At 40.1% G+C, this 16,254-nt stretch overlaps 2 protein-coding genes across 8 annotated transcripts in view; one reads left to right on the top strand and one right to left on the bottom strand.

The window, feature by feature from the left end:
* The window catches only part of Zup1 (zinc finger containing ubiquitin peptidase 1), a 35,365-nt gene extending 22,625 nt beyond the window's left edge, over nt 1-12,740 (bottom strand). Inside the window, exons 1-4 of one of the 7 annotated variants that reach the window (XM_052164496.1) lie at nt 12,667-12,740; nt 10,184-10,753; nt 6,596-6,706; nt 2,744-2,865 (exon numbers count right to left, since the gene is read on the bottom strand). In XM_052164496.1, the coding sequence (XP_052020456.1) occupies nt 2,744-2,865; nt 6,596-6,706; nt 10,184-10,739 (789 nt within the window). In that variant the 5' untranslated portion in view covers nt 10,740-10,753; nt 12,667-12,740. Of the gene's footprint in view, nt 1-2,743; nt 2,866-6,595; nt 6,707-10,183; nt 10,754-11,538; nt 11,705-11,950; nt 12,035-12,189; nt 12,277-12,360; nt 12,459-12,666 lie in introns of those variants that run through there. The other 6 variants (XM_052164493.1, XM_052164495.1, XM_052164494.1 and 3 more) reach the window with 6 other exon arrangements.
* The window catches only part of Kpna5 (karyopherin subunit alpha 5), a 60,028-nt gene continuing 56,102 nt past the window's right edge, over nt 12,329-16,254 (top strand). The window contains exon 1 of the mRNA XM_052164499.1: nt 12,329-12,404. The gene's annotated coding sequence lies outside the window, so the exon portion shown is untranslated. The remainder of the gene's footprint in view (nt 12,405-16,254) is intronic.

Raw genomic sequence — 16,254 nt, 5'->3', positions numbered from 1 at the left:
TGTCAGAAGACACTCTCTTCTCATAATTTTGAATAGTACTGACACCATTAAAGACTGGGTAGTTGGACTGAACGCCTGTCCATGATGAGATAGTCATGAATCTACGGAGACAAGTGCTGAAAGACTATGGTTTAAAACTTATGTGTTTGGTGGCCAGAAAGATGGCTCAGTGGTTAAAAGCACTGACTACCCTTCCAGAAGTCCTGAGTTCAATTCCCAGCAGTCACATGGTGGCTCACAACTATGGGATCCAATGCCCTCTTCTGGTGCTTCTGAAGATAAAGCAACATGTACTTACGTGCATAAAACAAGTAAAAAAAAATCTTTTTTTTAAAATGTGATGTGTTTGGGTGTCAAGGTGACAAAGAGAGTTGCAATATTACATTTTGACTGTCAACTTGATCGGTTTTTAAATTAAGCTTGGAGAGCTGGTGGAATGGCTCAGTGTGTAAAAGTGTCTATCATGCAAGGCCAAAGTATTGAATTAAATCTCTGAAACCCATAGCGGAAGGGCAGAACTGATTTCACCAATGTTGTTCTCTGATTTCCACATATACTCTATGGTGTGGGGCAAAAAGTACATGCACACAACTGCACATAAATAATAAAATAAAAATCACCATGGAAACAAACCCTGGAAAATGAATATGAGAGAGCTTATAGACTTGGTTAATTGAAGTGGTAAACCTACTTTGCATATGTACTGAACAATCCCATGGATTGACCTTCCAGAATGAATAGAACGGACAAAGTGTACTGAGACCTATAATCATTTTGTTGCTTCCTTAACTGTGGATGCAGAAAAACTAACCACCTCCTATACCTCCTGCCATGCCTTTGCTGTGACAGACTGTATCCTCTCAAACTGTAAGCCAAATAAACATGCCACTCTTTATGTTGCTTCTTGTCAGGTATTTGATCGCAGCTACAAGTATTTAACACAATAGCAAACCTTTTTAAATGTCAGGGACTTTCTGTATTATTGACACTCAAAAGGCTTCATATATTTTTATGGTGTTGCACTTTGAACATGAAACTATAGGACCTGTTTTGAATACCTATATCTCACACCAAGATGCTGTTTTGGGAGGCTTTTGTGGAACCTGTAGGAAGCTGTGCTTCCCTGGCAAAAGGAGGCCAGTAAAGAGCAGCCTCAATTCCTGTCATACCATCAGCTTCCTGTTTGTTCCACTGTAATGTGAATGACCTCTCCATGTGTTTTCCACTATGATAGCCTGAAATTATGAGTTCAAATAAAAAAATTCCTCCCTTAAGTTCTTTCTGTAGACAAGTAGGATCACAAACGCTGAAAAAACTAATATGTATGGCAAGGGGGAAAAAAAAAAACGACTTAGAAAAAAAGTTTTTCTTGTCTGAATTCTGATATTTTGAAAAAAAAATTTTGCAAATAAATAAATAACCAATGAATTGTGAGGGATGGGGGATCTTAAATTAGATCTTTCAAAACCATTTTAAAGGAAAAACAGTCATGTGTAAGATGTTTAAAAAAAAACAGAAAAAAAGTATATTATAATATACCATACTAATGCTTTCAGATGTACATAAATCTGGAAACATTTTTAGATCTGTTCATAAACCCTTTATAGTTACACTACACTATACTGTTAACACATACAAATGACATTAAAACCTCTACAAGCATTATCAGTAGAAATAACCATAGTTTACAAATTAGAAATGAGCAGGGAGAAAGATTAAAATTTTTAATGCATTAAAATACCTCAGATGCTGCCACTTTAGTCCAATAGATACTACATTCACATAAGGAAAATGTGCCTTCAAATATCACAAACCACTAAATTCTGAACATTCACTAAAATAAAAAATGTCTTAATTGTATTCCTCAAAGGAACTTAAGACTAAGGAGAGATACAAATTGGCTTTAAGTAAACAGATTCTCAGTATAGTGCCCCACCCTCACATCAACCCAACATCTGCATAGCTTTACAGGCATACTTTACTGCCTAATAGTTGTCTAACCCAGGGGAAAAAAAATCACTAAATACTTTACTTTCCTTCTTCATTTAAAGACAGGAAAGAAGGAAAAACAAAAACAACAAAACCCTGTGTGTTTCCTATGAAGGCTTTCACATAATTTATCTGAAATGATTATTCTAATATCTGAACGTTGTTTTGGAGGTTTTTGTTTGTCTGTAATGTGCCCCAGGTTGATCTCAAACTCAGGAGATTCACCTTCCTCTATTTCCCGAGTACTAGGATTAAAGGTATGTGCCACCACAGTCAAGAATGAATACTTTATTTTTTTTAATTTTACTGTGCATGCCCATGGGAGTGTCTGTGTGTGTGTGTGTGTGTGTGTGTGCGCGCGCCCACGCGTGCATGCCTGTGTGGGTAACAAGTTAAGAATGGGACTGTCTGAAGGTAGAATTACAAGCAGTTATAAGTTGCCTGAAGTAGGTGCTAAAAAATGAACTCAGGTCCTCTGCCACAGCAGGAAGTAAGCACTCATAACCACTGAGCCATCTCTTCAGTTTTGGAAAATAGCCACTTTTAAACATTTCCCCCCCCCCCCCAATAAATTATAAAGTAGACAGATAAAAATATTTTTTACATAAAATGGACAGATTAATAGAAATCTTTCTGGCTGTGAACCTTAGCTTTTAATGGCAGAGACATATCTGTAAACCTAGGTAGACATCTCACAACCATATTTAGGAAACAAGAACTCTCTATTCAAGAAAACTGTTACTAATGTTTGTACCTGCAACTTCTGAAACTCTTCCCTTTCTTGTCTCGATTCTTCAGATTTCCTCTTTCTGTCTTCTTCTTGCTGAAGCTGGTGAGCTAATTCTCTGTCACTAGAACACTGAACTCTGTCCATGCCTATTGGAGAGTAACAACCCAGATTCAGTCAGTGCTTACGCTAACAAGCATTTTCATTAACCAGCTATGTGAACATCATAACACCTTTAGAGAGTATCACCTGTTGAAAAAGACAAAAGGTGAGAGGTTGACTGAACACAACTAATGGAGAGAAAGAAGAAAGTAATAAAGAATATAAAATATATATTCACAACCGCCAACTGTTTCACTAAACAGTTTTTACCCAAACCATCTTATAGCCAATGCCTTGCTTCCTCTCTCCCAGTGAAACTCAGATTCTTTAGTCAATGGCTTCTGTATTGTATCTTGTTTCCTAAATTCTTTACTGGTTGGAGTCCTCCAGTAAAACAGGACAGAGCAAGATAAGAAAACACCACACACAGGTACATGCGCACATCTCACACACACACACACACACACACGGGTGGGGGGAGGAAGGGAGGGAGGGAGGGAGGAAGGGAGGGAAAGAGAAAGAGAGAGAGAGAAACATCATTAAATATCATGAATCATATGGGAATGGATCATATAATGATACAAATGAAGAGTTCTTGATAGCCTGAGAGACAGAGAAACCAGTAGTGAGAAAGTTGAAAGTGGCAGAACCAGTTTGGCAAAATCAGAAATCCCAGTATGAGGTCAAAAGCTCGAAATTTCTAGCAGGGATTATCACAAGAGTCCCAGAGTCCAAAAGCCAAATACGTGGAGTTTAAGGCAAGGAGCATCTGCATGAAAAAGAGACAGTCCCAATCCAGAAGAAGAGCCAAGGAGAGTCTGCCCTTCTCTAGCTTTCCTGGCCCACCCAGAATCCTAGCTACATTAAATGCTACCTGCCCACACTCAATGCAGCTCTTCCTCCTTCTGTCTGCCAACACATGGACCAGTTTTTCTTGGAAATGCCCGCAGAGACACACCCAGAAGAAACAGTTAAGGAGTCTTCCAGATATTCCTCAATTCAGAGACAGTACAATCCACAAACCTGTTGATTTAATTCCAAAACTGAATATTCTTTCTTGCGAACCTCTCAGCTCTTGTTACAGCTTCCTACTAAGTTCTCCCTTACATTCTTGGACATGTAATTCACAACTATTTTTAGCATGCCCTGAGACTATTTTCATTGATTTATAGAATACCAATAGAAAGTCTATCCATAAAGTAAGAATTACCAGACATTCTGCTTTTTTTTTTAAAGAATTTTTTATTTATTATATGTAAGTACACTGTAGCTGTCTCCAGAAGAGGGAGTCAGATCTCGTTACAGATGTGAGCCACCATGTGGTTGCTGGGATGTGAACTTAGGACCTTTGGAAGAGCAGTCTGTGCTCTTAACCTCTGAACCATCTCTCCAGCCCCCGACATTCTGCTCTGAAAAGGTTACCCCTTCCACAACCAACATCTTCTTACAATTTTACTCAAAAGAAGACAGCTATGCTGGCTAGTTTTTGTCAACTTGACACAAGCTAGATTTTACACATAGACAACCAGAGCTCCATAGTGAGACTGTCTCAAAAAACAATAACAACAGTAACAAAAGATTGAATGTAGGCAAGTCTATAGTGCATTTCATAGTGACAGCCATTGTGGGTGGTGCCACCCCTGGGCTGATAGTCCTGGGTGCTCTAAGAAAGGCGACTGGACAAGCCAAGAGAAAACAAGCCAGTCAGCAGCACTTCATGGCCTCTGCATCAGCTCCTGCCTACAGGTTCCTGCCTGCGGTTCCTGCCTTGAGTTTCTGCACTGACTTCCTTCAGTGGTGAACTATTACCTGGAAATGTTTAGATAAAATAAACCCTTTCCTCACCAGGCTGCTTATGTTGGTAGTGTTTTATTACAGCAACAGGAACCCTAAACAACAACAATGACATGCCAACTAGGGTAGACAGTAGAAGACCACTGACATGGAATAATCTTCCATCAATGCTCTAGTGATTTTTCCTCTTGTGGTTATGAGCAAGGCAGGTACATGATGCATAGAGATCAGTTATTGGTCGAAAGTCACTGAAGACTAAAATTTCCCACTTTACCAGTAGTTGTCTACATACTTCCAAATACTGACAAAGTAATAAAAATATAAACAACTTCTCTTGGAGGTCGCTTTACTTTTCAGTGGCCCTAAGCGACTCATACAAGACCCTACCCATTCAAGAGCTCTGTATGAAGTGTTCCATATTATCTAAGAAGACAGACAACAGGCCCAGGAGACAGCCCAGTCAGGAAAGGATTTGCTTCACAGACATAAGAACCTAAGCTCAGTGCTCAGAACCATGGAGAACATGTGGGTGTGGTTGTCCATGATTGTAATTCCAGCAGTAAGGAGGTGGAGATAGGTGCAAACCTGGGAACAGGCCTAATTGGTATGCTCCCAAGATAGTAAGAGACCCATCTTAAAGGAGCTATATAGCATTCAAGGTTGTCCTATGGTGTCCACATAGGCACATACCCACTTACAAGCACTGAGACACACATGAACACACATACAATGTAAAAAGAGAGAAAACAGAAGAAAAATGTTGTCATAATTACAGTTTATTTTAGAAGGCAACACATATTGAGACTTTTAAATTACTATTGTGAAACAATTTCCTTGAGATTGAAACATTTTGCTGGTGAGATGGCTCAGCCTTTAAAAGCACTGACTGCTCTTCTGAAGGTCCTGAGTTCAAATCCCAGCAACCACATGGTAGCTCAAAACCATCCATAAGGAGATCTGATGGCCTCTTCTGGAGTATTTGAAGACAGCTACAGTATACTTACATATAATAATAAATAAATTTTTAGGGAGATTGAAACATTTTATCCTGCACAGTAGCTCTTTTAACAGGAAGGTAAATAAAATAAAATAAAATAAGATAAGATAAGATAAGATAAAATAAAATAAAACGTTAATAGTCCCTGAAACTGACTAGATGTACTAAGCTCCTCCCTGCTAGATTAAGTTACAAAAGTTGACAGAAGGGAGCCAAACTGCAAAGACTCTCAGCCCCTATTAAAGAAGTTTAAACCAACTGAGCCACTTGGAAAGAAAACTACAGTCACCTGAGCAGCTTGCAGGCTGTGCAATATGCTCCAGGTTTCCCACATTTTGTGAGCGACCTCCCATGACTAAATGGGCCTTAATGATACAGCTGTCTTTGAGTCATATGTACAACTGTAAGTAACCCCTCACCCATACTCCTGTAAGTGATGTAAATAAAACTTAGCAGTTCAACAAAGTGGACTTTGGTAACACAAGTCCTTTGGTCCATTGTACCCACAATGGACTACCTATCTGGGGAAGTAGATATGTGTGTTGTATCTCCCCAGGAATAATTTTGTCAAACAACAATTATAAGGTCCACATAAATACACAGTTTTTAAAACTGGCAGCTTCTTGTTCAAAAATTTTGCCAGCTAAATACTAAATTCATTACTTTAAACCAATGAAAACAACAGCTTCAACTTGTCAATGAAAATTTTAGAAGGGCACACAGTTTAAAAAGTACTGTCTTAAACAAGGAGCCCTACACAGGCCAGAACAAAACCCAGGATATATAACCTTCACTTGGATGTTGTCTCTACAGTTCATACTTTACAACTTTTCTGCAAAACAACTCCAAGGAAAGCAGTGTAGCTACATGAGAATTATCTAAAGAACAGATTTACTTTTAAATGGTATGACTTTATTCATGGTATTCACCTGAGAGATGTGTATTTTAGGAAGCAGAAATTGAAATATTTTTAGACATAAACATACCTTGTTGAAAGCTGCTTTCTTCTAAATGCAAGTCCACATGTTCTTGGAGAATATGGTAATTTGTACAGACAAGTCCACACATGGGACAGTCAAAGAGTGGTTGATGACAGTCTGTATTAGAAACAAAGGTAGGATAGTTTAATTTGCTGGATTTTTAGACTTTTCACCCCATGCCAACTTTATGATAAGAAGTTTTTGTAGTTAGCATTAAACACATCACCAGGCATAGTGGTACTCACTTCTAACCTTGGCACTCAGGGGCAGAAACAATCAGATTTATGAGAGTTAAAGTCAGCCTGGTCCAGCATCAATTTGCAGGCCAGCCAAGGCTATACTGAGACCCTGCCTCAATAAATAAAGCAAACACAAAGACTTTCTACTACTTGCTCCCCTTGTTTGAAGAGTAAGAGCTCTTTACAACTGGATTTAAAGCGACTTCTCTGGGGGCCAGTGAGATTGGTGAGTAGATGAAGATGCTTGTCATTAAGCCGAATGATCTGAGCTGGATATCTAGAACCCACACTGTGATGCAGGCAACTCCCAAATGTCACCTCTGACTTCCACATGTGTACTATGGCAAAAATACCACAGATCCAAAATAAATATATGCAACTTTGAGGTCGGTATTTGTACTAATTTCTGCTGCAACAAGTCTCTTCTTGTGTTAATAGGTTCTGGTCTGCCCCATTTTCTAACACAGAAAGGATTTCAATTTCACATTTCATAGTCCCAAATAGAAAACATGTCTCCTTCACTCCCTTTCAAACCACCGTTTCTCCTTCTTCAAAAGCTCTGCTAGTTTCTGTCCCTATACTATGGAACTATAAGCTTCATTAACTAATCTTCTCTTAAATACTAGATACTTATTTTCATTTACTTAAAATGTCAGCACCTGGACTAATATCCTGTCCTAGCTCTTTTATGAATAGAAATTGGTGCTTATCTTCACCCCACTAATCTTTTCCTTTACTCCAATTTAGACAACAGTGTAATTATATCCCCGACATATAATAACCAATATCTGTCAACCTCTGAAGTCTATTCATAACATCCCTGTTCTACTTATCTCTAGCCTTCTACCTCACTATTCGTGATTTTTCCACTCTGGTCACTGGCCTGGCTATAATTTGGTACATGAAATACATACATACACACTATACTTCTCATTTTTCATCTCTCATTCTCCTGTGCCTAAAGGTTAATTAAATTGAGCTGACCACTCTACTCATGATGACCAGGTTCTTTTTCATGCTAAACCACACTTAGTGGCTGAGAGTCACAGTACCAGCACAGCAAACGTCTGCTGTCTTCTGTCCTCATCAGTGGTGGCTCCTGTACTGGCTCATGCAGTTTTCCTGTGTAGTAGCTAATGAATCATCTACAGAGACTATTGAGTTAAATCAATGGGCAACTATCAAATTAAAAGTTGCACAAGACTAAACACCTTAACTGTATGTAAAGATTGACAATGCTTCTATAAATTTGCAGAAGTTAATTAAAGAACAAGTATAATGAAAAATGTGAGATATCTTTATAGAGGGATATAAGTGATAACCTGATTTAATGTGAAAATGGACGATAACTTAAGATCAAAAAACAGTTCACAGAATTTTCATGAAATTTAACAAAATGGTCCTAAAAATTAAGCAAAAAAATAAAAATAAAAAAATAATGAATGACAGTAGAGATGTCTCAGCTATTCCATAAGACCACAGGGATTCCATAGATACCTGCACACACACACACACACACACACACACACACACACACATCATACTAAAAAAAAAAAAATCTTAAAAATAAAATGCCTAATGAAATAATAAAAATAAAAATAAAGATCAAAGAACTGTCTTCTCTAATATTAATGGCATGTTACAAAATTACAATTATTAAAATAGCAAGAAATAGTAAGAAATATCTATGTAAATAGGAGATGGAAGACCAGAAACTGATTCATACAGATAAAATAACTTAAAAAGTCATATGAATCAATAATTTTTACATTCCAAATTCTCACCATATACACTACACACAACCCAAACATAACAATCTGTAGAAAAAGAATGTAAGTTGATACGTTATGACTTCAGAGGAAAAATTGCCACTGTAGGCAATATACAGAAAGCAAAGACAGATCAAATTTAAACCATTTAGAAATAAAAGGGTATGCAATAGTGGTGGATAACCACTTAAGTCAAAGATTACTACTGACAATATATGCTCAAAGCAACTGAGTAAGATATGTCAACAGATAGATGGAGGTGAATATAAACATAGAAAATATAAGAGAATGCACAAAAGAAAAAAAGAGAACAAAAACCATTGCAATAGAGGAAATCAACTAAAATTATTGATAATCATGGAAATACATTTTTTAAAAAAAATGCACACTGACTTTAGGCCTTTGCCAAAGCTAGCTGTAAACTTTTTGCAAAAATTAATTCAATGAAGTCATAGCTCTAAGTGCAAATTGCAAAACTCTTAAAATTTTTTGGAAACTTGCAGTGAGTTTTCAAATACAAAGTACTTATCTGATAAAAGAATAAAAGACATCTAGACATGTGTGGTGGCACACACCTTTAACCACAGTACTCCGGAGGCAGAGGCAGAGGCAGAGGCAGGTGGATTTTGTTGAGTTTGAAGCTATCCTGGTCTGCATAGGGAGTTCCAGGCCAGCCAGGGGTACACAGAAAGGCCCTGTGTGAAAAACAAAAACAAGCCCTTATATCTAAAATACATGAAGTCCCCTCAAGCTTAACAATAAGAAAATGACTTAATATCCTTAACCTACATAGCCAACAACAGAGTCTCAAAACACAAGAAGCTGCTGAGATGGCTCAGCAGTTAAGAGCACTTGCCGCTCTTGCAGGGAACCCAGGATCAGGTCCAGTAATTAGGGTTCTGGCCTCCCTGCACAGCAGGCACATGTGCACATAATATACTACATATGTAAGTATGTAAGCAAGGCAACACTCTCGTGCACATAAAAATAAAGACAAAAGCAAATCTGAAAGAGCTAAAAGGAAAAATACACAAAATTACAATTGTAAATGAGAATTCCAACAATCTCATAAAACCTATAAAAGAACTAGATGGAAAACAGCCCCTGGAAATAGCTGTGAACACAACCATGATCCGTGTGATCATGAACGAGCCTCAAGGAAAAGGAACACACTTTACAGACTCATGAAACAAGAACCAAGACAGTCCATCTCTCTATCTCCAGCTATAAAATAAGTCTCAGCAATTCCAAAAGCATCAGTTTGTTTTGTTAAACATCATGGAGTGCAAACTAAAATTCACTAACACGAACCCTAGGGCAATTGAGACGCCCTGGGCTAGTGGGAGTACAATTGTTCTCTAGAAAGTTTCCAAAAGTGCTCTCAATTTAGCTAAAGCATTTTATAGCCACATCAAAATTCTTATAATTTATTTTTATATTGCAACGATAGCAAATGAAAAATACTATGGACATAAATTGAATCTTAAAAGCACAATTGTAGCAATTGGCAAGCCAACCCATTGGATACCACATATTAAACCAAGACTATCGCTTTTACAACAATTTAAATAAACTGAGCACTTTACCTTCTAAAGGACTGTCTAAAAGACTGGCATGCTTTGTCTTCACATGAATTTCCATATCTTGACCACGCCCCTCAATTTGTCCACAAAACGGACATTCAGGAGGACTGTATGTTGTTTCATAAATTGATCCTTGGGCCTCAGACAATCCAGACTGCTTTTCTCTGCTTTTTTGGTACTTTCTAGATTCAGTTTTGGTCTCTGTATAAAAAGCTCCATGTTTTAAAGTCCTATCTTTAGGAAGACTTTCAGACAACTCTTTTGGAAGGTTAGATGCACATGCTGAATGAATGCCTGAAGTGACTTCCACTGTACTCTGCAGGCTGGTGTTCTTGGGGTCTGAATTTTCATACTGCATTGCAGCTAGCTTCTCAAAGTCCTTTTCTGGTGTACTTTGTTCAAAATGAGCAGTTTCAATATGAAAACACATTTCGTTGTAATTTATACCTGACAACTTGCAAAATGGACAGATAATTTCGTTTTCCATGTGAACAACTAGATGAGCTTTCATAGCTGGTTCTGAGGTTACAGTTTCACCACATATGTCACAGGAAAGCATGGTGAGGCATAGACCTAGAAGAAAAACAAAACTGTAAGTTTGAGAGTCAGAGTTGAAATATAAAGCACATTTCATAAAATAATTTGGGACTATTCCGTGGAGTATTTAAAGCTGTATTAGCTTTGGCAAAGAAATATTCAATCTACTGATCATCCCTTAAATATACACATTTATAAATCCTAAGAACGCCTAAGTACAGGTTAAGCATTCCTAATCCAAAAATTTAGACTCCATACGCTCCAAAATCCAAAACTTCTGAGCTGACATGTCACAAGTGGATCTGAGCCTGATCTCACGTGATGGGAGACAGTCAAAACACTAGCACACTAAAAATATAAATACATATACATAAATATATATTAAAATACAAGCTAAAAGATGCAAACTTTATGTTTAGCATTGTATTTCTAAATATTCTAGATAAAAGATACTGAACCTGTGCCTGAATGTCAAGATATCAGAGATAATAACAATAAAATTTGTAAGTACAACATCTCAACAAGGCATGGTGATACACCCTTTTAATCTCAGCACTCCTGAGGCAGAGGCCAGGTGGATCTCTGTTAGTTGGATGCCAGCCTGATCTACATAGCTTGAGTTCCAAACCATTCAGGGCTTCATAGTGAGACTCCAGCTCAAAAACAATAATACAAGGTATTTCGTAAGATAAAGTAAAACAGAAGTCTACTGTTGATCAACATATTTACTTGCTTGTAGTATAATGAGGGTAAATGCACCTTAGTTCACATCAGAGCTTTCTATGTGTCAAACTTAATATCACTGTTGTGGTTTTACATACATGGAAACCCTGGATCAGACAGGTCACTACAGCCAGAGGAGACTCTGCCCCGCTGCGACCCAAAAGAGAAGCCCTGCCTCCCAGAGCCCACAGCAGTACCACAGTCACAACAGCCCTTCCGGTAGGCGAGAGATCCCAGCATTCCCCCGCCGCAGATCCGGCCGAGTTGCAGTGCATTCTGGGAGTTGTGAGGGAGTTTTTGTAATTCGCTAGCGCTTCAGAGCAGCAGCGCGTCTCCCATCTTCCAGTCCAGATTTGCTAAAACTGTAACTAGGTTCTGGGAATATTTAATGTCTGATCCTGCGGCAAACACATGCTTCTGCTTATACTGTGCCTGGGCTCTGAATGATGGAAGGTAAACACCGCAGAACCCAAAAGTAAAAGCTGGGTGTTGTAGGAAAGCAGCACTTACTGCCAGAGTCTAGGAAGCTGCGTTATAAACGCTGGTTTCATTGTTAGCTCACAGTTCATCTCTCTGAATCAAACGAGTTATGAGATTGATGGGCTAATGGGATATGGACTATTTATAGGGAGATGCTCAAACCAAACCTTTTAAAACAATCACAAACCCAGACCTTCCTCTAGATGATCACCTGGCTGTCACTTATTTTAGTAATAGAAAGGAAAAACAACGGCAACTATTCCCTTCACCTAAATTCTGCTTTACAAAATCTCTCCACGTGTTCCTTTTTCTCCTTTCTATTCAGACAAGTAAAAATACGTTTCTGTTTCTAGAAGGAAGTTCTCTTGATAACCAGTTTCGTTTCTTCCCAAGACTGGGGCACCGCCGATAAAGGATACACTGCAAGTGAGGGGGAGCACCTTCGAAGGGCTAGCCTGGGTACGGGATGGCGGCGGCGGAGACGGTAAGGCCGGAATCTGACAAAGTTCTGCGCCAACGTCGCACCGGTGGGGCGCAGGGAACCGGACCTGCCGCGACCCACCCGGCGCCGGCCTGCAGACCCGGGCCCACGGCTAGACCGCCGCTCCTCCCCACCGCGGGAGCCGGCCACCTCCCGCAAGCGCGCCCCACACAGCCCGCCCGATCACCACGGGCCAGGCCTCCCGAGGCTCTGCCCCACCGCGACCCGAAAGAAGCCCCCGGCCTCCGAGAGCCCTCGGCAGTACCGCAGTCACAACAGCCCCTTTTCAATGGCCCCGGCAGGGAGCGATCCCAGCATGCCCCGCTGCAGATCTGTCTGAGTTGCGGTGCATTCTGGGACTTGGGAGGGAGTTTTTTGCAACTTTCGCTACCGCTTTGGAGTAGCAGCGCCCCTCCCATCTTCCAGTAGCAGTTTCCACTCCAGATTTGCTAAAACCCTAACTACGTTCTGAGTACATTTATTTGTCTGATCCTGTGGCAAACAGGTGTTTCTGTTTACACAATGTCTGGGCCCTATATTGTGTTCTGCGAGTTAATTAAGGCAAGTTACGTTGTCAATGTTACAAAGTTGCTTATCCTGTACAGTAACAGTCTGTTTCTCCTTCTCTGGGGGGATTGATCTTTGAGACAGCTACTGGAGTATTTAAATATGAGGATGACATTATCTGACAAGTATATTTTTAAATGATGGGGTATCGTTGGCCGTGGTACATGGAGGAAATACATGAAGGTTTTCATAAAGCATATTTATGTTTCATAAAACATATTTCCTTTAATAGAATTCCTGTTTTTAGTAAAAGAAAATAATTAGAAGTCATGGTAAGAGTGAAGGTATTCTTACAGAATATTTTCAAGCTGGAAAATGAGCACATTAGTAGTCACCCATTGGCTGCGAGGCCAACAAAAAAAGTCATTTCTCCAGAGGTATAAAAATGTTCAGAAAACAAAACTTTGTGGAATGGCTAAACAAGGGGTCACTAAAACTCTGCTTCCAGATTTCCTCCATCAGTTTCCCACGTGACTCATCTTTTCCTCCTAGGCAGGATTAGTTAATGAAGAAAGGTGAACTGGCCATCTTCTGTAACCAGGTGTTATGCCCAGTGTGCAGGAACCCCGGGAGACGGCCAGAAATTGAGACACCAATGTAATATACAAAGAGAGTTTTTATTATGGGAGCCAGTACCCGGTTCGCTGTCCTTCCCAATGCACAGGTTAGAAGAGCGACCCCCAAGGCTAGGGAGTTGTGATATACATAGGAGGATGCATAAATTAGGGCTCTGGACCCTTGGTGTTACAGGATTGGGATGAGTTGAAAAGGGAGTGCTGTTCTTTGAACACAAAAGCATTGTTCAGACAGGGAGGCAGAATCGCGCAGCTGGAACAAGATCTTTTTGACCTGGGAAGAAATGACTTATTCCGCTATCAGAGACCAGCGTATTTTTATAACACAGTCACAGATGCCTGAGAATACTTATTTGCCTCTTGCCCATATCTCAAGAGTGGGCTTTACCACTTCAGCAATACTAACTGCTGCCTCGTTCAAATGTCGGAGCCTTCTGTGCCTGGAGACTGCTGTCATGAAAGAAGGATCATAATCAGGCACCAGATTGGGCTCTCTTTTGTCTGCCCTCTTCAAAGCATCTACGTTGGGGGGGGGGGGGGAGGGGAAGGGGGATGGGGAAGGTGATACTAATTGCTCCTAACTGCTCTGGCTCCATGCAGGGGCAGGCAAGAGCAGGATTTGACCCGCTGAGATTGGGGCGGGTTTCCTCTGTTTCTTCACAGGCCAAGCTTCCAGTGGAGGACAGGAACACCAGTCAACCTGCCTGTAAAGTGTGCTGGAGCAAAGATGGCACAGAATTTGAGGAAGTGGCCAACCAATGACTGGTCTAATTTCAGGCCTAGGTCACTAGAGAGAGCAGATTTCTGAGACCGCCTGTATGACCGAGAACCACATGCTGCATAGCCCAGGAACCAATGATAGATGGAAAAAAATTATATGTATATATGTGTGTGTGTGTCCTGAGCTGGTGAGATGGCTCAATGGTTAAGAGAACTAACTGCTCTTCCAGGAGTCCTGAGTTCAAATCCCAGCAACCACATGATGACTCAGAACCATCTGTAATGAAATCTGATGCCCTCTTTTGGTGTGTCTGAAGACAGCTACAGTGTACTTACATATAATAAATAAGTAAATCTTTATATAAAAAAGCCCTAATGATATTCTGCTATACTCATAGATCGGTGCCTAGCTCAATCATCATCTGTGAGGCATCCTCTGGCAGCTGATGGGAACAGATGAAGAGATCCACAGCCAAACATTAGGTTGAAAGGAGCCCAAATTAGAGATCTCCATCTGGTCCCTCCCTTTGGAGCTTGGGGAAGGCCTCGGAAGAGGTGGGAAGAAGAACTGTAGAAACCAGAGGGGTTGAGGACACCAAGAGAGCATGGGCCACAGAATTAACTAAGCGAGGCTCACAGGATCACTGAGCCCTCGTGGTTCTGTGCTAGGACCCCTACATATATGTTATAGTTGTTAGCATGGTGTTTTTGTGAGAGGAACTTCTAACAGTGGGAATGGGGTTGTTTCTGACTCTTGTGCCTACTCTTTGGACCCTCTTCCTCTCACTGAGTTGCCTTGCACAAACTTAATATGATGATTAGTACCTAGTCTTACCGTATCTTGTTATGCAATGTTTGGCTGAAATCCCTGAGAGGCCTATTGGTTTTCTGAAGAGAAATAGAGGAAGAGTAGATCTGGAGGAGAGGGGAAGTGGGAGTGGAGGGAGGGGAAACTGTGGTCTAAATGTATTGAAAAAAATTAAATAATATATTTAGAAGAAAAAAGATGTTCAAAAAAAGAAAGAAAAGTTTAGAAACACACAGTTTGAAGAAACGCTAATTTTTTTTATTTAGTTTTTTGGTGTAGATTTGGACTAAAAGGCACATAAATTCAGATCACCACGATTTATAGTTTAGATAAAACACTAGTGCAAGTTTCAAAAAAGAAAATACCTTTGCAGAATGTCTAAATAAGAGTTAGCTAAAACTCCCCCGCCAGAACTGCTTCATTGCCAGGGTCCCATGTGATTCACCTTTCTCTCCGATACAGAGTTAGTGAGGAAAATGACCTTAGACACAGTGAACTCAGCCATAAATGGGCAAGGCTGGTGTCAAAGGGTGGGAGTGAAATAGGAAGTAGAAAAAGGCGAGTATTAAGTGTGAATCAAAGGCTTTGTGTTTGGGGTTCAAGGAGGACTCTGAGGTAAATTGCCCAGTGGTGTAAGAATTATATTGAGTTATTAAGGCCATAGACAGGCAGGCAACAACGTTGATTCTCTAAGTAAAGTGCAGGTCCTTGGGCCAGAACAGGAGTCCCTTAAAGATTTCAAGGAAAGAGTGGTAGGAAGGAGATTTTTTAAAACTTTCTCTTGGCCCACGGCTGGCCTTTTCTAGAGTAACAGGGAGTGGTGAGATGTTTTATTAGTGTTTCAATTGCTGTGGGAGGGAAAAAAAACTTGAAAAGAAAGCAATTTGGGGAAAAATGTTTATTACAGCTTATGACTCTTATGTCACATTCCATCATTGATGGAAGTCAGAGGCTGGAACCGAAGCAGAAACCATGAAGTCCTGCTTCTTGGCTCCTGTGGCTTGCTCAATTTGCTTTCTTGTATGACCTGCCCAGGGGTAGCCCCACCCACAACAGGCTGGGACCCACCTCACACACTTTACTTGTTAATCAAGAAAATGCTCAGTGCCTCACAAGCTTGCCTATGGGGCTGTCTAATGAGAGCATCTTCTTCTTTTTCATATTAAAAATATTGAAAGAATTG

This window comes from Apodemus sylvaticus, chromosome 19 (assembly GCF_947179515.1).
Source record: "Apodemus sylvaticus chromosome 19, mApoSyl1.1, whole genome shotgun sequence".
NCBI classification, from domain to species: Eukaryota; Metazoa; Chordata; class Mammalia; order Rodentia; family Muridae; genus Apodemus; species Apodemus sylvaticus.
This window is presented reverse-complemented; position numbering and strand designations above follow the sequence as displayed.